General features: G+C 41.3%; 3 protein-coding genes across 5 annotated transcripts in view; 1 reads left to right on the top strand and 2 right to left on the bottom strand.

Annotated features, from left to right (window-relative positions):
- Positions 1-877: 877 nt before the first annotated feature.
- idh3a (isocitrate dehydrogenase (NAD(+)) 3 catalytic subunit alpha) lies at positions 878-11818 on the bottom strand. Its single transcript, XM_080848246.1, has 11 exons — positions 11733-11818; positions 9063-9122; positions 7324-7407; positions 6549-6663; positions 5831-6018; positions 3916-4049; positions 3464-3566; positions 3050-3114; positions 2486-2570; positions 1812-1964; positions 878-1438 (listed from the first exon to the last, which is right to left on the bottom strand). The coding sequence occupies exons 1-11, from the start codon at positions 11757-11759 to the stop codon at positions 1355-1357; spliced, it is 1098 nt and encodes a 365-aa protein (XP_080704372.1). The 5' UTR covers positions 11760-11818; the 3' UTR covers positions 878-1354.
- A 403-nt stretch (positions 11819-12221) lies between these two features.
- Positions 12222-20900, top strand: part of cib2 (calcium and integrin binding family member 2) — a gene marked incomplete at both ends in the record, with an annotated part of 44406 nt that continues 35727 nt past the window's right edge. For 2 of the 3 annotated variants that reach the window (XM_080846926.1, XM_080846925.1), the window contains one exon: positions 20411-20461. In XM_080846926.1, coding sequence (XP_080703052.1) covers positions 20411-20461 — 51 coding nt within the window. Of the gene's footprint in view, positions 12384-20410; positions 20462-20900 lie in introns of those variants that run through there. The other variant, XM_080846924.1, reaches the window with a different exon arrangement.
- On the bottom strand, positions 13604-19172 carry lrrc61 (leucine rich repeat containing 61; the record flags this gene model as incomplete). The annotated part of the gene is made up of 9 exons (XM_080847342.1): positions 13604-13943; positions 14078-14203; positions 14619-14687; positions 14880-14945; positions 15041-15126; positions 15616-15676; positions 15877-16023; positions 16125-16220; positions 19148-19172. 9 exons carry the CDS (start codon positions 19170-19172, stop codon positions 13837-13839), a joined length of 783 nt encoding a protein of 260 aa, XP_080703468.1. The 3' UTR covers positions 13604-13836.

The following is a 20900-nucleotide window of genomic DNA, read 5'->3' as shown; positions in this document are numbered from 1 at the left end:
TATGAAGCAGCCAATTAGAATGCCAGTAGCCACAGCAGCCTAACACACAACATTGCTTGTCAAGGGATTTTAGGGACTATAGTTGGAATATCTTTGTTCCACACTGCACCGTTGTATGTTTTGTTCATGCAGTTCGCAGTATGACGAGTAAATATTTTACATACCCTTCTCTGTTGTGGGGCATTTGAATGTTTCATTGTGATTGTCTCACGTAAATGCAATTCATGTAACTGATGACGAGAATAGGTCCACCATCACAGGGTACACTCTCTGACGAGGAGCGAAGGCATGTGTTTGTCGTCATATTCCTTTTAAATAGCCACTGACCATCACTGGGACCCGCATGCTAGCCAACACCCATTTGGAATGGACGAGAACGGGGTACAAGATTGGCTATTAGGCAGTGGTGTAGTCCAGGGTATACGCAGGTATACGGAGTATACCCACTTATTTTTCAGTCAGCATTGCGTATACCCACTTCTCAAAAGAGGCCGTTTATCCTGTGCTGTATGGGCTGCTTAAAAAAAAAAATGAGGAGTATACCCACTTCTCCAGGGACCACTACACCACTGCTAATAGGGATCACTCATCGTGTCAGACAAGCTCTATGGTTTGCCAAAACGTAAACATAAACAACAAGAGCAATCCGAGATTTCTGACCTCCAGCAAGGATCTGGATCCGGATCATCCTGAAATTAACCTCTTGTGAAAATTTCAGAAAGATCCGCCCAGTAGTTTCTGAGAAATCTTGTCCACAGACAGACAAACAGACGGACAAATGAATTAACGGACCCGATCGCTTAACCTCCTTGCTGGAGGTAATAAATATAAATATAAACATAAACAATAAATATAAACATAAACATAAACAGACCCATTTGGTTGAAAATATCAGTAACTTTAATGTATTGGAAATCTGAAACCGGACAGGTTTGCACTCTGCCATTAACTGAACAGCAGGCTGACAACACGTTTAAAATGTATTGGACCGGACAGTTCATCCGGTCAATAAATATAGCATTTTAGATTAAGCAGCATAAAACTCATCTCACAAAACACAGAACCATAGGACAGGAGATTTTCTTGTTTTTTTTACTAAGTTTCTTTTTTTTTTAAGACAGTGCTTTCTATGTGTGGTGGAAAAAGAAAATAAAACATTCAGGTCTTTAACCCCACTGGAGTTATTTATATTTCAGTTACATACACATGTACATTTAGGAGTAGAATTGTGCGTAGATATGAGAATGATACGAAGATGAGATTGTTTGGTTGTTTTTTTTAAGCTTTTCTTTTTTTATCTGTGTCGTCATTGGGAGGAGATCCACGTCTTTCTAATCTGTGAGTATGAGCCTGTTCAGTCCATATCTATTACTCTTCGGCAGATCTCACTTGTGAACTCTGAACACTTGGAGTTTCCACCAAGATCTCCGGTCAGGACCTGGAGAGAGTGGGAGGCAAAAGGGGAACACATGTGAAAAGTTCCTCCTAAAATAGAAGACAACATAAATCCCACACACTGTGCTAACTACAACTAAATGTCCATAGAGCTGAGATAAGGGCCCCGATAGCGTTGCAATGTTTACAAAATTCTACTTAAGACAGGCATGGGTCCAACCCCTGAAGACGTCACAAGTACTGATTAGACATATGCTGTAATTGTTACAACACCGTACAATCATACGATGACAGTTAAAAATGCCTGAACGGATAAAGGCACATCCTTTGTTTGTAACAAGAATTCATTATTATTATTATTATTATTAAGAAGGAAGTCGTAGATGATTGAAAACCATCAGCCCCCCGGTTGATACCTTCTTGTCTCGGATGGTGTCGAAGCAGGCGGACTCGATCTTCTGGGCGTAGCCATGGAGACCCATGTGACGGAGCATCATCACTGCGCTGAGAAGCAGGGCGGTGGGGTTGGCCAGATCCAGCCCAGCAATATCAGGAGCGGTACCGTGAACCTGCAGGGGGGCAATAAAGGTCCGATTAGATCACATCCATGTTCTGGTCAGACTGTAGCTCAATTAGCAGAGCCAGATGCTAACACTAAGGTCATGGGGTCAATCCCCATGGGAACGCAAACACACACACACACACACACACACACACACACACACACACACGAAAATGTGTATCTACACTGTACTGCAAGTCAACCTTGGAGAAAAGCAATCTGAAACGCACAACAGTGTCTGCTAAATTCCCAGATGTTCATTGTCAGCTGGAAAACTGGGAAGTCTTAATTGGGATCTGCCAGCGTAATGCTTCCGAGCTCAGTGGAGCTCTGGAATAACACGAACATGCAGTTGGAAGAAAATGTTGCCTTTGTGATTTTTTTGCATCCAACTGAATTAAGAGTCTGACAAAATGCAGAGTGTGTGTGTTTAATTATACCAGACTACTAAAGATAATGCAAAAATGGCAACATGCTCTCATGCGCTCAGCTCTCTTTTGGCAGTTTCTGGTCACTCAAGTCACCTACCGATTCAAAGATGGCCACACCATTGGCCCCGATGTTGCCACTGGGAGTCACCCCGAGACCCCCAATGAGCCCAGCGCAGAGGTCACTGAAACACACAGAATACACAAAGACTTCACCGTGGAGAAGAAAACACTACTTCCTGGTTTTATACACAATAAAGCCAGAAATGCTCAAACTTCTAGAAGAAACGGTACACATACACAGGCAGTGTGAACATGTAAACACTTCAAGTTAAACTTCTAGAAGAAACAGTACACACACACAGGCAGTGTGAACATGTAAACACTTCTCAAGTTTAACTTCTAGAAGAAACAGTACACACACACACAGAGGCAGTGTGAGCATGTAAACACTTCTCAAGTTAGGACTCTGATAGTCATGTTTAATAATAATGTAACTACAAAAAATATGAAAAGACATGATTTTGTTTTAGTGTTTAATAACGTAACATCAAGAAATATGAAGAGACATGATTATATTTTAGTCTGAAAAACTACATGCTGCACATTAAAAGTATAATTTGATAGACTGCTTCTGCAAATACAAACACTGTGATTAATTTACCTCAAGATGTCACCATACAGATTGGGCATGACTAGGACATCAAACTTAGAGGGATCCTGTACCATCTGTGGAGCAAAAACAAATAAAAAAAAACACACAACATTATGAATTTTGACAGTTAACGAACACTTAAGTCAAACTTATTCTACCGCTTGAGTTAACTGGATAGGGGAATGCAGAGTGTAACAGTCCTGCAGTGTGTGGACACATGATCTCCTGTCACCTAGCAACAATGAGTAGGGTTCTAGAATTACAATAGAGCATTCTTAGATAGAGATGTCGGCAACTCAGATCCCTACTGACAGAACATAAACTCCATGTTTACGTTTGTCAGAGGTAGAGGCACGCATCTAGACCTCTGCAGACAAAACATGAACTCCCTGTCACTATATACGAGAAGTGAGGCATACGTACGTTCAGACAGACTGTATCCAGGTACATCTCGGTGAATTTGATGTCCTTGAAGTTCTCAGCAACCTCTCGGCACTTCCTCAGGAACAGACCATCAGACATGCGCCTGTCCAGAGAAAGAGAGAGAGAGAGAAAGGGAGAGAGAGAAAGAAAGAGAGAGAGAAAGAGAAAGAAAGAAAGAAAGAAAGAGAGAGAGAAAAAGATAGACAGCGAGAGGGAAAGAGAGAGAGACAGCGAGAGGGAAAAAGAGAGAGACAGCGAGAGGGAAAAAGAAAGAGGGCGAGAGGGAAAGAGAGAGGGAGAGAGAAGTCAGTCAGTCATGTCAAGATGTCCTACTTGGGTTTTGTGTACAAACTATGGTCACCATGACCTTGGTGAAACGAACAACAATAAAAGGCAGACATTTGCAATTTGTCTGTGCGTGGGCACAACTATCTCCCATGCAGAGCACTTACATGATGTTGGCTTTGTGAACAGCCGTGACGCTTGTCCTGTTGTTGTTCCGGGCGTACTCAAACGCATACTCGGCAATGCGGCGACTGGCGTCCTCGGTGATCAGCTTGATGCTCTGAACTACGCCATCGACGATCTGACAGACGAGAGGCAGAAGAACAAGAACACGGACCGTTAACACACAAGAGATCAAAACGTCTGAACAGAAGTCTCGCTCTAAACCCGATCCACACCAAGATATATGTGTCATTGCACAACTTATTTTGAAGTGTGGGATAGCAGAAATGACTGGACACGGCGTCTTCCACGGAACTCCAAAGTCGTTTCTTTCAGCCTGTTTTGCCATCACTAATTATCTAGAAATGAACATAGCAGAAACACCCTTTTGTTTTGACTTGGAGTTCCATTGAAGACCCTATGTGTCCACTAATTTCTGCTATCCCGCACTTCAAAATAAGTTGTGCAATGACATGAAATTTGGTTGGATTGTCATGCTTACATGAGCCAATTATTTCAATGTTTTTTTTTTCCAGCAGTGGTGTGGCTGTGTACATGTCCGAATTTAAAACTAGGCTTCTTTTAACGCACACATCCGTTAATGTAGTAATGCATTGCATATGAATTATAATCTCTCTTTAATTAAAAATACACGGTAAGTGTACAAACCTTGGATCTAGAAATGTATACATTAAATAAGATTTTATTTATGATTAACGGCAAAAAAAAAATCAGATTATTTGATCGTGAAAATAATAGTTGTTGCAGCCCTCCAACCCATTCATAAATACAAATGAGTGCAAGGCAGGGAGAAGTGTGACGGAGGTTTCAAACGGGTTAGCTTTTTTCTCACACACACACACACACACACACACACACACAGAGCGTTTTGTGTTGAACACAAACAGAGCTGAGAGGATATCGCATGGGTGAAACATGATGACGGCCACTGCACAGACCTTAACGAACACGGGTCTGAACTGAACAGAAAGCCAATGGTATGAAGGGGCCAGTGGACATCTAATGTCTGAAGGCAACAGTAGTTCCACCTACCTACAGGACAGAACCAGCAGTGCACAACATGCAGTGAGCGCCCTCACATCCTGCTAGGGCTGTGAGAGAGAGGATATTAGATGCACCCCCCCCCCCGACACTTGTGGGGTCGAATGGCAAAGTCACTTGGGGGGGTCAAATGGCAAAGTTACTCAAATGGCAAGGGGGAGGGGCTGTATGGAGGGCCGTTAAAAAAAAAAAGTACATGACATAATTTAGTGTGAGTGAGGTTATAGAACAGGTTCTACAACAACGGCCAAACCACCCTGAAGAGGGCATACGAATGGGTGACGCACCTGAAGAGGGCATACGAATGGGTGCACCACTGTTACGCCCCCTGGTGGCTCGGAGTAGGACGCAACTTTAAGGCAACAGGTTTGGGCAGGTGAAGAGGGCATACGTATGGGTGCAAGTGGGAATGACAATAATGACATTTCACAAATTCAAATTCTGATACAGGCATGGATAGATGGGGTTCAAACCTTCACAATTATTAAGATAATGAAACTAAGAATAATGGCCTTTATAAAAAAAAAAAAGTGTGGCATGGATTTTCACACAAAGTGGACGTAGGCATAGAAACAGGGGCCTCCTGAATGTGGGGGTGACGTCAGTCGCCTATGTGGTGTGAACGTACCAAGTGCTCGATGCCGGTGTCAGTCGCCTATGTGGTGTGAACGTACCAAGTGCTCGATGCCGCTGTCAGTCGCCTATGTGGTGTGAACGTACCTAGTGCTCGATGCCAGTGTCAGTCGCCTATGTGGTGTGAACGTACCAAGTGCTCGATGCCGGTGTCAGTCGCCTATGTGGTGTGAACGTACCAAGTGCTCGATGCCGGTGTCAGTCGCCTATGTGGTGTGAACGTACCAAGTGCTCGATGCCGCTGTACTCTCCCTCGGTGTTCTCCCGGATGGTGACGAGGTTGACGTCGGTGTAGGGGGTCTTGTAGCCCTCGATGGACACGCAGGGGCGCACGTTGGCATAGAGGTCAAAGGTCTTCCTCAGCAGCAGGTTCATGGAGGGGTGGCCAGCAGCGATGGGAGTCTTAAGAGGTCCTATGAGACAAGGGTCAGAGGTCAAATAAGGTCACACTACAAACACACACACACACACACACACACGAGCATGCACACACACACGAGCCAATGAAGAACTTCTCTGGGAGTTCAAAACATCTACCGTTCTGACCACTTTGTTATCTATTTATTTTGCAGGTGTGCTTTAGTGTGCATTTCAACTCTTTGTACAATTATTTGTAATAGATAGTTTTTTTATATATATATTTACGCAAATGTTAAATAAGGTTACATTTGGAAAATCTTAAAACCACCAAACAAACACTATGACTGAATCACGTCAACCTTCTTTAGGGTGCATTTCAACCCTCTCTGTACAATTATTTGCAATCATTTCTATTTTTTATATTTACGCAAATGTAAAATGAGGTTACATTTACAAAATCAGATAATAAATAAATAAAATAAAACCACCAAACAAACACTAAGACTGAATAACGTCTACCTTTACTACATGGCATGGTTGTTGCTAAGCACCCCATGCGTGAATGCGTGACATGCTGGCGTACCCTTTAGTCCGATCAGGCACCTGTCCATCGACTCCTTGCAATCTGGCGGGATCATCCACTTGCCTCCGGGTCCCTTTATGGCGGTAACGTTCCGCTCCTCCCACTGAATAGGGGCCTGTGGGACAACCGGGGGTTTCATTCAGCTGGCATCGGCCATGTCAACACACGTGGCTCTGAACGAGGGCTAATATTCACACCAAGGCCATGCTATTATCTCAGTTACCCAATGACCAAACAGCCCCTTCTACTGCCGGCAAAGAATTCTATTCAGGGAACACAGAATTCTATTCAGGGAACACAACATTCTAATCTCTGGCCAAGTTGCATACAGATTGCTTCACAGTTAGAATTGTAGCGTAGCTATGTCAGTTATCAGACAGTGTCAAATATCGGCCGTTCTGTTTAACTATCAAAATGCTAAAGTTTAATAATGGATTAACATGACAACGTAAACGTTTGCCGATAACACACGCCGTCCGATAACTAACAGCGTTGCGATACTGTAGTAGTTCTTATGATATTCAGCTAAGCTGACATGTTCAGACTTGCTCAGTTGGGTCAATCAAAAACAGTTCGGAGTCAGAGAGATGAAGGTGTGTGTGTGTATATAAGTATGTACTCACTCCAACTAGTGACAAAGTATTAAGATGGAGTGTTAAGCAGTCTGGAAGTGGGATGTGTTTATAAACAGGGACTCTGCCCACTTTAGTGAAGAGGCCTTAAGCTGGCGTGGATGCTTACTTTAGTGTGTGTGTGTGTGTGTGTGGATGCTTACTTTAGCCGCTTCAAATATTTTCACTACAGCTGAGGAGATCTCTGGACCGATGCCATCCCCGGGGATTAGTGTCACGGTCTGCATCTGCAGGAGGCAAAACACAACACACACACAGCTGACACAAGACAAGGCATTTCCCCACTGACCTACTGCACCACTGGGGCACTGAGCCAGGAATCACCCAATGCAAGGCATCCTGGAGCTTTTGAACTAATATGAACCATTACAATACATTACATTTATTTATAGACTACCTAAAGTGACAAGAGTACAGATATTCACTTTCATCAGTATGCGTTTCCTAGATACATAATAATGTGGCTCTAAAATTAGTCGTCATATTTCAAGTACTGAGTGAAAAGTAAATTATTATTTATTAAGTTATTTTTAGTGCCTACAATGTTCATATTGCTCACAAAACATCCTCCTTGATATTATGGCTAGTCACATTCAGTCCCTCCTGTCAGCAAGTAGAACTGTGTTTCTCAGAGTCCCTTGTCTCTCTTTCACTCTCACACACACACACACACCGCGCACACACCTCTCAGGCTTTCCAACCTCTTCACCCCTAAAGGCCAACATGTTACTAAGAATGGCATGGTGCCCCATTGCAACACCCAAGAATCCCATAACTCCACTCCAGACAATCCACTCTAGTGATCCACCCCAGCTCTATTGCTGGTAAAGCAGTGATCCAGCACAGCTCTATTGCCTGGACCTGGTAAAATATATATTTGCTAGCTAAAGTGTACCTCTGTAAAGGGATTTGTGGCTGGTGGATTCTAAATTCTACCAGCCACTCTTATTTTTAACCAGCTACCATTTTGTCATCAGACTTTTGGGTAACGTTTGACCTTCTTTGAAAAACAAACAAAAAAAAATACCCATACAATGTATGAATTCAATAGTCATTTTTAGTTCTCTCTCCTTCACACCACGCACGCACGCACGCACGCACGCACGCACGGTTCCTGCTAAGATTGTTTTTGCTGGAGTGGTATCCTAAAGAATTTATTTTACAGGACAAATTTGAAACTTTCCGCGCCCTATTTTCAATAACAATCTATGTTACAAACACAAATATAACGTAGCCTACATAACAATTTGTACACCAACATAAGAACTCCAATGTCGTCATCAATTTGACTGTTACCAGGATGTCCTCCTGGCGTTGGCATGTGTATGTAGGTCGGACAGGCAACTAAATTCAATAATAGCTGTGAAACCATCCTCTCGACCAGACAGCAGCCGAATAGGCTAGTAAGCAACAGCACTATTTAGGGTGGGCGCCTGTAGATAGAGTTAACTAATTCAATCTCAAGTATGTTTGTCAAGTGCTTCCTTTTATAACCCTTCACCGTGGCTGTTAGGTTAATCAAATTCACCTGCATTTGGCCCTTTGTCGAGTGTCAATCTCCCACCCAGATAGGGATTCATGGGTCAATGTAAGTACTAAACACTGTGTGTGTGTGTGTCGAGTGGGGGGGGGGGGGGGGGGGGGGGGGGGCAGTTACATTTACATTTAGTCATTTAGCAGACGCTTTTATCCAACTTTTATCTTACATTTCCACTGATGGCACACTGCACCATTAGGGGTTCAGTGTCTTGCTCAAGGACACTTCGACAGGGAATCAAACTAGCAACCTTCTAATTACTTAACAACTTCTCTACCTCCTGTACCACTGTCAACACAATTACCCCTCTCCATACCAGCGGAGAACAGTTGTGGTGTGACTCACCCCTCTGGTGTTTCGGGGTTGAGGGGCCTGACTCCTCACCGCCCCCATCACACGGGACACCTGCAAGAAGAAGCACATCCAGGGGAGTTAAAGACATAGACCCTCACACACACACACACACACACACACACACACACACACACACACACACACACACACACACACACACACAGGGGCTGTGTCCTCAACACAAATAATATCACTGACTTAGACCAGCACAGCTGCTAGAGCTGGACACTTGCCTATTAGACACAGAGAATGAATGTTGACCCAAAGGAGAGTAGGACACACACACACACACCTCACTGGAAAAGGGAGAGGAGTGACTACAGGGCCATACTTGTTGTCCTGCTACAACAGTCGCCCGGGTGACCCGTTTGGTCTTGCCCACTCTAACGCTTAAGAAGCTCACCGTCATTCAGTGTTAATCTTATCAGGCAAGGAGTCAAAGGCTGTATGCAGGATGGTTATTGTTAAGAGCCACTCCAGTTCGGCAGGCACACAGTTAGATTATTGCCATGGTAAGATAAACAATGGGAAGCATAACCACTTCAATGGAACAGTCAAGCAGAGCTAACACAGCTGTAGGTGCCATATGTTCCGGTGAGGTGACTGATTGACCGATTGATTGATTGTGCAGTGCAGTGATGGGACGATCTGCAACACTACACAAACAAAATGATGTTTCCCATTCAAACAAATAAGACTTCATGACACCTTAGAGCTTTTAAGTGGAGACAGTTTCTGGAGATGCAAGGGGCCAGTTAGTGTTGCACGAGTTACACACATGCAGTTTCACGCATGCATTTGAACAGGGATTAATTATGTTCATTTCTGGGAATATCGTATATTCCGTATCGTATCATTCATATAAACAGCATTTATATGAATGATTAGCCAATCAATGTCGAGAAATTAGAATGAGTTCAGATTTTAGCAATTCAAAGTAATATTAAATAGAGACGAGAGACCAGAACAAACTATTTTGGAGAGAGGATTGGTTACCATCTGTAGGAGATGCCCAGAAACTGTTAATTAATCCCTGGTTCAAAAGTAATGGTTTCAAAGATCCTGTGGCACCAAATTCATGTTGCTTTTAAAATAAAGTAGCTGAGCCAAATGTGTGTGTTAGAATGGTGTAGGTTGAGGGATAGGCCTGCAACAGTGCAATTAAGGTTGAGCTCATCCCTCTCATTTTACCAACCATCCAATTTGTGCCTGGCAGTGATTGTCAGAATCTCTGAGACCATGTCAAAGGGTAAAACAGGGTTAGCAGATCTGCGAAGGACATTTTTTACTCCTACACATTCAAAAGACTTGAGGTTAGACGCAGTGTTGTCTGGAATTAGTTGATCAACAATTCCATTCATGTCAGGAGCAGGCAACCCGACCCAGTTTACATTCCCGAAAAACCTTCTTCCCCAACTGATAGTTAGCTATAGGTTTGGCCATTGGTGAGAACCATGTTGACAGGGAATACCAACGAAAACTATTTGTGTTGCTTGAAATCTAGCGATACCATATGTAAACTTGGTATGAAATTATGAATCAATCATCTTACTTGCAGCAACTTAATATAAATTGGCCAACTTAAACATGAAATCGTTTAATGACAATACAACAGCATCTCTGACAGACCGAGAGACACACTGTAGTAAGCTAGTCACGATATCCTTCATCTCAAAGGTCGACTCAATGGGATGAGTGCAGCCGTACTGAAGCTGGAATGTGACCTTGGTCTAGTAGACCATCTAGGAACAATTACCTCAAAAAGCATCATCCGAAAAAGTGCTTATCTCTTTCTAACAGTGCGATGTGTGATTTCATTTAAGTCAAATTAACACATCAAAATGTCCACCTCAGATTTGCCAGTGAAGCTTAAAACACGCAGAAAGCTAGCTAGCTAGTGAGCTATGGTCGGCTTGACAGTAACCAAGCTTGCTAGCGAGCTAACTAGCTAGCTGGCTAACTCGCTCAGACGTTCTACCTCGCTAGCGGGTATTGACATTTGAAAGCATTCATACTTCATTGGTTTTACCCTTGTCTCCTATCCATAAACCGTATCTTTCCAGAAGATTAAAAATCTGCGAAAAATGGTAAGCACATGTCTTTGTTGGAACAACGTTAGGCAGCATTGCTAAATGTCAATGTATCAGCTAGCGAGCTAGCTATTTTATTTTATCTATATTACAAGCTAAAGGTAGTCGGGTTAGTGAGCTGGCTAGCAGAGATGCTTTACAGCGCGGCATTCAAAGCTATTCGTTCCGCATGCTAACATGGCATACCACAGTTAGCAAGCATGCTAAAATTTAGTGAAAGTCTACGGAGTCCCCATCAGATTAGCTAAACATTACTAGGAACAACCTGACATAATGAATGGAAATGCGGTCACACATAAATGTATTACATGAGTCAAACAAACGCCAAACTAAGGCTATCAACCTAATTGGACAACTACCGATAAATTACATGTTCACATGTTCTCTGCCAGTGAGCTGATGTGAAGGGCATTAAAACGGGAGGCCTCTAAGGCATCCTCTGTGAAGTTCAAAGCTCTCAACACCTTTATCGCTATCAGTCGTAATTCAAATAAGAAAGCACTCAATTAGGGCACAACATTCAAGTAGATATTATTTCTCTTTCGTTTTATGCTGTGTATCAATCCCTTACCGTTGACCTCCACGCGTTTCCAGCCATCCTAGCAGGTCTGAGTGTTACTACTGTCTGAACGTAGCGGTGGCAGCACAAGCAGCTATCCGGTATCCCATCCACTGACACATTGAGCAACTACTTGGGTTGCCAGACTAGCGCAAATTCCCCGCTTAATGATCCTTCCCCATCTTTGTTTACATTTGCGTTCTGAGTATGGTAACATTTGTAAATTGTTATCAAACGAATAAAAACGTAATCACACTGTGTAGGTGTTCACAAGTTATTAAACTATGTAATTGGTCTTCATATATATGTGTTTTAAAAATACATTCCTCATATACAAAGCCAGGAAGGAATGGAGAGAGGAATGAAACAGACAATAAAACAGACAACGAAAAAAATTATAACTTTGTGACAAATTAACCCATTTGAATGTAGGCAGACCACTCCTCCCCTCGGTTATGCATGGTGTCTCACACCCCAAAGTAGTGAAGCATTTAGTAAATTATGGCAACCTCTCATGCCTCAGCTACCGTTTCCTCACACGCAAAGGCAGCGCCTTACCCCAAACTCCACGATTCAAGACGGCTCTCGCCCCTGCTGGAGTGGATGAGACACCACATTGAACCCCTGGAATCTCTAACGGCTCTGGAAACAACGATCTTTAAGGAACTCTCCCTTTCTTGGTTAATCATTAACCCGTTGCTTAAAAGCACAACATTCTAAATACATGTGTTTTTCAGGTTAAAGTTACACATGAAACAGATATTTCTGTTATTATACCAGGGAGCAGACTGTAGAAAGTCAATTCTGGGATGTCAGCAAGATCAAGTGACGGCATCATGTGTTGACAAAGAAAATCTTTATTTAACACGACGTAACATCAGATGGAATGGCAAAAAACAATGGCAAATGGCTTAGGACCAGCTGACAAGGATCGCTTAAAAACAAAAAAGCCTTCGCTCTTCATTGCAAAGTTGCCTTACCATCAGCTGATCATCACTTCCTACAAAATACTCTACATTCATGGTCCGGATTTTTATACGAATACATAATAACTGAGTTACCAACAGAAATGGTGAGAATAATGGTATTTATGATATCCACCCAAAAAGGTAACAAAAACAGTCAAGGCCAGATTTCACTTTTCTATGTAGGAGGGATCGAGATACAGAAAAGGAGCATGGGAGAGATTGGGTGTCCTTTTTGCCACTAGATGGCAGCACATACAAGTGAATTTCAGGAGACAAAAGGATCAGCCTGTTTTGTCTCACTGTATTTGTGGAGACAATAGTCTACAAGGAATATTCCTTGTCCCAATTGGCTTCCTAATGCAACCTTTACGAGTTTGTTATTGTAACCTTATAAGAAGAGACATCTATGCAATGCAAGCATTCAACTGAAACTTGGGAGCTGCCACTACAAAACTGATGATGCTAAATTGAAGAACAGCTTTTAATCTCTGCCCATGTTGTGCTATTTGTAAAAGTTTGCCCACTGTAAGTTCTGTCAGAGAAACTCAAGGGGAACTTTCAAGATTTTGAAATGTAGTCAAATACATTGAAACATTTAAATGATGTAATGACTTGCAGAAAAAAAGTAAAGTCCACCTATGTATCCTCAACAGATACTAAACATTCTCTGGAACCAGGGCCAAATTGAAGGCCTGACCAAATGATCTGAGAGCAATGGATAATGGGACAAGCTTTAATAAAAAATATTCTGAAGAAAATAAGGTAAAAAAAAATGCTTAACAAATTCCCAGTTTATCCAAATAGCAGCATTAATAAAAGCATTGTGGTTTTCATACAATATTGTGTTGTGTGTGCTTGAAGCATCCTGAGATGACTTGATTCAAGGGTTCACAGAGACAAACACAGACATAGTTCTTCACCATGACTCACTCAGAGGAAGCGTCTTAATCTAAACTCTTTTGTAACAGGCAGCACGTCGGGTTTGGAGACATTTAGCACAGGCGCTACATTTTATCAGAAAAGCTTTTCTAGTAGAAAAACAAACATGGTTACTTCATAAAGCTTTGACAAGGAACATTGCGTAAGGTAAACAAGTAAGGAAATCATCAAATAAATAAAAAAGTTTGCTATGAGGCGAGTCTCTTGTATCAAACAGCATACTGCTTTGGTTGATTTTTCCCACCGTAAGTTCTCTCAGTTTGTAAGATGACAGTAGCTGCTCTGCTGTTTAGGAGCCTGCATTCATGGAGAACATCTGTTAACAGACAACGCACATGGAAAGCTTAGGAAAACATTCGTTAATTATTAATAAGTTAGCCAGCAAACAAAAACCTCAGATATAAGACAGAGTATAACAGCACTGTGAAACTGTGAAAGGAAATGCTTTACCATTAAACTGCTTGTAGGCCTCTTCCACTATAGCGCTGTTTGATCTTTTTAGCTCCCAGAACCCATCATCCACCCAAGGATTGCAGTCAGGCCTCTCTGGCAGTTGGCCATTTTTAAACATACCGGCTGTAAAAATTCAGGATGTTGCCATGGTTACAAGACACTCTGATTATCACTTGACAGAGTTCACTGCTTACATAGCATGCTCTGTTGGAGTTTTGTCCACCCAATCAATTGTGTTTGGCATAAGGTCTGTTGGATATGTGTAAACTAATCTATTTAATGGTTCCCTGGTTCAATTGTACTGAGATAGTCAGTAAATTGAGGAATAAAAGGAAGAGCTTGATCATTCTGTAAGCACATGCAAAGCATTTAAACAGTCACTTCCAAGCTGAATTATCCTGCAGACGCCCTCTCACTCATTAACACAACTTCAAAATGCTGCTGAAGTGCTGTAGCATTTAATGTAGACACACACACACACACACACACACACACACACACACACAATGGCCCAACTTTAAAATGCTGCTGAAGTTACCTTTAATGGTGTCATCGATATCTTTGCATAGTTGATATAAGTCACTTCCACGGCCAACCACTCTCTCGCCTAAAAGTTAACATAATGGTAATGAATTAATACATCTTTAAAGTTTACATAATGGTAATGAATTAATACATCTTAAAAGTTTACATAACGGTAATTCATTAATACATCTTTTTTTTGTATTCATTAAACTGTCACTGATATGGAGTGAAATAAACGACTGGAGTGAAATATAATAGTGGCATGTGTACTCACCATCAAGCACTTTGATGTTTGGAAACATTTCCAAGAGTATATTCCGGTAAGGTGAGTTTTTGCAGACTAGATGATATTAATAATAACAAGTTATGGCACATAGTGGCATAGTATCTGTGAAAAAATGACTAACACAAGGCCACTGCGAGCAAATCTCTTACCTGGATTGGAGTAATTATAAGTGTTATCCTTCAGTCGAATACTCTCCAGCTTTTTTAGAGACTTAAGGCATAGGAGGTTTTCAGTACTGTGAATGCCAACAGAATATAAATTTAAATATATATATGTGTGTGTGTGTGTGTGTGTGTGTGTATGTGTTTAGCTGTTTTATATTTAGCTAACAACCTACTATTTCTATAATTAAGTATCACATGCAGAAGATAGCATGCAATACAAACATGCAGTGTGCATCACTTCCCATCATTATTTAAGTGTGCAGTCGGCTACAAAACATTGTGATCTCAACTTTTAAAGAGTGTGAAAAAGGCATATGTGCACCTAGACATTTAACACATATCTTTGAAATCATATTTTCTCACATTCACATTTTCAGTGACTCTAAAGACATTACTTGGTTCTCTGAGATTCTTCTGAATGAAAAGTGTGTTACAAATCAAATGCACTATTAATATTATTATTACTTATTATAGTCCTGTCTGCACTGCACAGATAGCCTCTAATCTAATACTCCGTGGTCATAGTGACACAATGCATAGATGTGCACTGTACTACATACCTGGGTATGAGGTTACCAGCCACATTAAGACTCTGCAAACTTTCACAGCTGGAGAGGGGTTCTGCAATATAGAAAGAACTGTCTTTAATAATAGCATTTTTTTTTCACATGTATCAGTAAACATGGAAAGAAAAATAATCGTTACTTTTATCATATTATCAGAAATATGAGCCATCATGCCATAATTTTACGTATACAGTATTGAGTAACAAACAAACAAAAAAATCAACATCCCAGAAAGCAGAATTCAAGAGTGCATACCTATATTGGAAATTCGATTTGCAGACACATTAAGAACAAGGAGAAGTCGGAGCGACGCCAGAGGAGCTATATTTGTGATATTATTCCCAGACAGATCGAGCCTCTCCAGGTTTATACATTCTCCGATGCATCCCAGATCACAAATTCCTGTGAGACCCAGTAAGAAAAGAAAAACAGACACTGTGAACTCGCATTCAAATAAAGGCGACTTAAAGGAGTCTGGTTTTTAATAAAAAAGGTAACCTTACCAAGACTTTTCAGCTTGAGAAACAGAATGGATTCCACATCGAATTCTCCAGTCCTTGATTTGAGCAGCTTAGCAGTGATCTTGCTGTAGTCTGGCTCTGTAAGGCAGTGGGATGGCACAACGGTGACACACACACACACACACACGTACACGTACAAAAGCACTCCACTGTCTACTCTCATAACCTGCAACAACGGTGATACACACACACACACAAACACACACACACACACACACACACACACACACACACACACACACACACACCCACACACACAAACACACACACACACACACACACACACACACACACACACCCACACACAGACGTGTGCGAAAGCACTCCACTGCCCACTCTAATAGCCTGCAAACAACGGTGATACACACACACACACACACACACACACACACACACACACACACACACACACAGACACACACACACACACCCACACACACACCCACACACACACACACAGACACACACACACACACACAGACACACACACACACACCCACACACACACACACACGGACAGACACACACACACACACACACACACACACACACACACACACACACACACACACAGACACACACACACACACACACACACACACACACACACACACACACACAGACACACACACACACAGACACACACACACACACACACACACACGTGTACAAAAGCACTCCACTGTCCACCCTCATAACCTGCACACAGCTCTCATGACTTATGACTGGAGGCAAGGTGAGAGTCTCCTTCCCCAGTTTCCTTCCCTGTCTGCTAGAATCACTGAAGCAGTGAGGGGAATTAACAGCCTCACTCTGTGAATACAGCGCTGCTAGCCAGGCTCTGGACATAGAGATGGCTGTGTTACTAAAGGCTCAGTGCTTTTTACTGACTTCTCTGCTCGTCAGCCTCTAGCGCACCACTGTGCAGTACTCTAGCAGACAACCGTAACAAAATAACATGCCTTAATCCTTAAAAATGTGGAAGTTATTAATTATCATTAACTTTAATTAACTCACAAATAAACAGTTTAAACAAAATAACTCGGTTGTTTGGAGTGTAAATATGTTTAAGCATTTGAAATTGATTCCCATTTCCTCTGCAAGAACATTGAAATAATCAAACTTAGCTAATAGCGTTTTCAACTGTTTTTATGTGTTCCCAATAAAATACAGATGTGGATTGTGTCTTTATGCTGTGTTTTTACATGCGATAATAATAATAATAATAATATTAATTCATTTTATTTGTAACGCACTCTTCTATGATTAATTCCTGTCAGTACTCCTGCCTGGTTTAAGACTACTGGCTTCCATGCTGGAAATTTCTATTCATCACCCTGCCATGTGCTTTTGTTTGTGTTTTTGTCTGCCATGTGCTTTTGTCTGTCATGTGCTTTTTCACTGTGAATGTTTGGTTTTCATAATAATCAAGATGTGAGTTGGACCATGACTTTTTTTTCCTCCATGAAAAACTAAGGTTGCATTTAATATCTTAAAAGCAGAGATTTTGCAATACAATCATCTTGTAGTTGAGATTGCAAATATTGCTAATACAACCAATATAAGATTGTTCTTGGTGTGAGCCTGTTTATCTACACGCCTGTTTTAGATAGGGGCATGAATCCATTTTTTTAAACTGAAAAATAAATTCTGTGTTAATTTAACACATTATGTTCACGTGGAATCAATGTCCACATTACAGTAAAGAAAATGTACCACAGAATGTTTTTATCCAGTTTACCAAGGAGCTATTAATGGCTTGATATAGCAGTCTTGTTCTAATGCTTCATTCCCTTTGCCGTTAAGTGTGGCAACTAAATATGTGTGCATGCATTGTAGAAAAGCTTTTTAGCATAATTACTCTTTAGATGGTTTTGAGAGCATGGTCGAGGTAACCATTTTGGACAGGTCCATTGGTAAATGTTAAGGTAGCTATTCCTTGCTAGATATAACTGAATTGGGCTCTAAATGCAAAATTGACTGAAGATGCCGCTCAGATGTGACCTCCTTGCACAACTGCATTAATGCATTAATTACCAGTTTACCCAGCTGAATGCAGTAGTTCAACACAGGCCTTCTGCTACTTTCCATTATAAAATTATAACCTTTCTATGAAGCAGATACATATAACATAGTTTTACTTCATAAAGACACAAGCACATCTTTAGTGAGTAATACTAGATGCGTTGGCAAAATATTCCACATGAACTACATTGAATTACATACATGTATTTACTTGTATTACTGAATGTATTACTCTTACCGGATCAATTAATAGTTGAGTTACTGAAAGGCTTTTCAAATATTGTTTTACTTAACTGTTCAGGTTAATAGCCATCTTGACATGCACTGCATGCAAGCCTACCATAGAAAAATGTTGTAGTAGGCATTAAACATGCACAATAATGATCAAATATCACGTAATGGAAACAGCTTAACACAATTGTTTTATGCTAAATCAAATCTTCTTCAACACTGACTTGGCTTAGGACTTAGTGAATATATGTAAAATAAATTAAAATCTTGTTTTGTTGGACGTACAACTGGCTTCTACCTAAATGCTTCGTTCGCAGTTCTGGCAAAATGTGCTGAATAGCAACTGGTGAAAAAAGGGGTGTTGCAGCTACAGTAGGCTTGGATGTCATTAAAGGGTTCTTAAGAAACGCCATTAGCGCAGGGCTATGAGAATCATTTTGAATGTGAACATCGCAGTTTTATGCTTTATATCTAGTGAGGAATACACAATACGTTAACATTACAAATAAAGTATGCGCTAACCTTAGACGCGGATTGCTCATTAATGCTATGACAATGGCTAGTCTAGATTTGCCGTTCTCCTGTTGCAGCATTGGCTGTGGTTGCGACTATCGCTACGATAGCAAGCCACGGAGGCAGCAGTGCTACAGTTGACTAGTTAAAAATGCATAGGGTGCACTGGACAGCTAACCAACTACTGCATTATAGGTCAGCGCTATACATAGGTGTCAAGCTTGATCGAAGCTTACCTTGGTTATCTTTCTTTGATTCCATCCCTCCCTAGCTCTAGTCTCAGGCATTCGTAAGCACAATGTTCAAATAGATTTCAGGATTACTTCTCCGGGATTTCTCAGTAACATGACATAGTCATCTTGCTTAATCTGCCGGACAGCTGACGTTGTGCGTTCGGCTAACATCCGAGAGGCATAGACCAGATACCTTGTAACGTTAGCTGGTGCAACATTTAGCGAAGTGGCTATGCTAGCAAACCAGCTAGTGAGAACTGCCTCTGCTGATTATGTTATTCACGTGTCATATCCTCGACTTTGACACCAAACCTCGCTAAAGATAACTTGTTTTCCATTATGTGCCTCAGTAAACCAGAACAACAGGAAGAATGCTAAACAAATACATTAATTGGCTAGCGAAAGTTACTGTAGGTAAACATTCCCGGAAGTGGTTGTTTACACCTTCTCGTTACTAGGATACTGTCAGGGTCAAGGGGTAAATTGACTGAAAAGCATAATAATTCCTCCCTGCAATGCAACGTTCCCAAGCTCGACTTTGTAGAGAAAACAATGTTTCCCACTTTTCACTGTTACCATGATGGAAGTGCCTACTGATGAGAGTAGTGCAAAATAAAAAACGTGAAAGTGTTGCTTGCTAGGTGTACATTTAATTGTAACACTATGGTACTTTTCCCTCACGGTGTTTGATTGGTATCGCTATATTTAAAGTATCGATACAACTAAAAGTAATTACGTTGACTTCGAGTAAGTGAATTGACAAACAGCCTAACCTAAGATATGTTCTATGTGCACCAAATAATATAATATAAGTTTGTTGCAGCCTACGATAGCACACATCTGAAGACAAAATAAAAAGGCTTCATACAGCTAGACTGTTAGCGCCCCCTAGTGGTGCTAAATAGTTGCTTGAAGTAACAGTCTCAATGTGGATATTGGCAGTATGTGGGCGGACAGCAGTCGGTGCTGAAACAAGTCCAGGTTCCCAACGCAATGCTTTTGGAATGAACCTCATGTACACCTTCATTTTTTAAAGTGGCAATTGAACACCGTATTAGTGGAAGATTCTTTGTCTTGGTTTTTGGTTCTATATGGAGAGAGCTGCACTCACAACCTGCTGCAAGTCGGATAGGAGTGAATTTCTATGCGGGTCATTATTTTCGTGGCTGACCACGTCGTATAAATGCCATAAATGCCTAAAACAGAGAAGACGCTTGGAACTTCCAATGTGATGCATCTGTACAAGAAGAAAATTACTCGACTAAGATGGGTAATAAGCAAACGATATTTACTGATGAACAGCTAGACGCTTACCAGGTAAGGGACTTCCAGATTCCCACTCTTCAGTGCCGTACAAGACAGTTCAGATTCCTGAAACGGAGTTCATGGATACAATACATAGCATTTTGCAAGTAGCAAGCGTTTTGCCATTGGAGAGTATAACCAATGCAGCTGTTGACAATAGGCTTAATGCTGCTTAACAACAACCACTAATATACATGTAGAACTATCCACATGCACTACCAACACTGACGCAGCCCATTGTGCAATTCAACACGGGGTGACTCACAGTATTTGTGCTTCACTGTTGGGCGCAGTAGCGTCTGAGACAATGTTACCGCTTTAAAAAATAAATAAGCATCTCAAGGCTTTCCGTGTTAAGTAAATTCGTTTCTGATAGTAAAAGCTTTCTGATGAAATTAAATTAAAAAAAACAAGAGGCTTTATTTAAAATGCACATTTTCACAAAAATCCA

Source organism: Sprattus sprattus, assembly GCF_963457725.1.
Source record: "Sprattus sprattus genome assembly, chromosome: 11".
NCBI classification, from domain to species: Eukaryota; Metazoa; Chordata; class Actinopteri; order Clupeiformes; family Clupeidae; genus Sprattus; species Sprattus sprattus.
The sequence above is the reverse complement of the archived record's forward strand: the minus strand, read 5'-3'. Positions and strand labels throughout refer to the sequence as shown.

Coding starts and splice junctions, on each gene's coding strand:
- idh3a (XM_080848246.1), bottom strand. CDS start 11,759: ATGGCTGGAAACGCGTGGAGGTCAACG. Junction 6,664..7,323: donor AAATATTTGAAGCGGCTAAA/GTAAGCATCCAC, acceptor GTTGTCCCACAG/GCCCCTATTCAGTGGGAGGA. Junction 3,115..3,463: donor TGGATACAGTCTGTCTGAAC/GTACGTATGCCT, acceptor TTTGCTCCACAG/ATGGTACAGGATCCCTCTAA.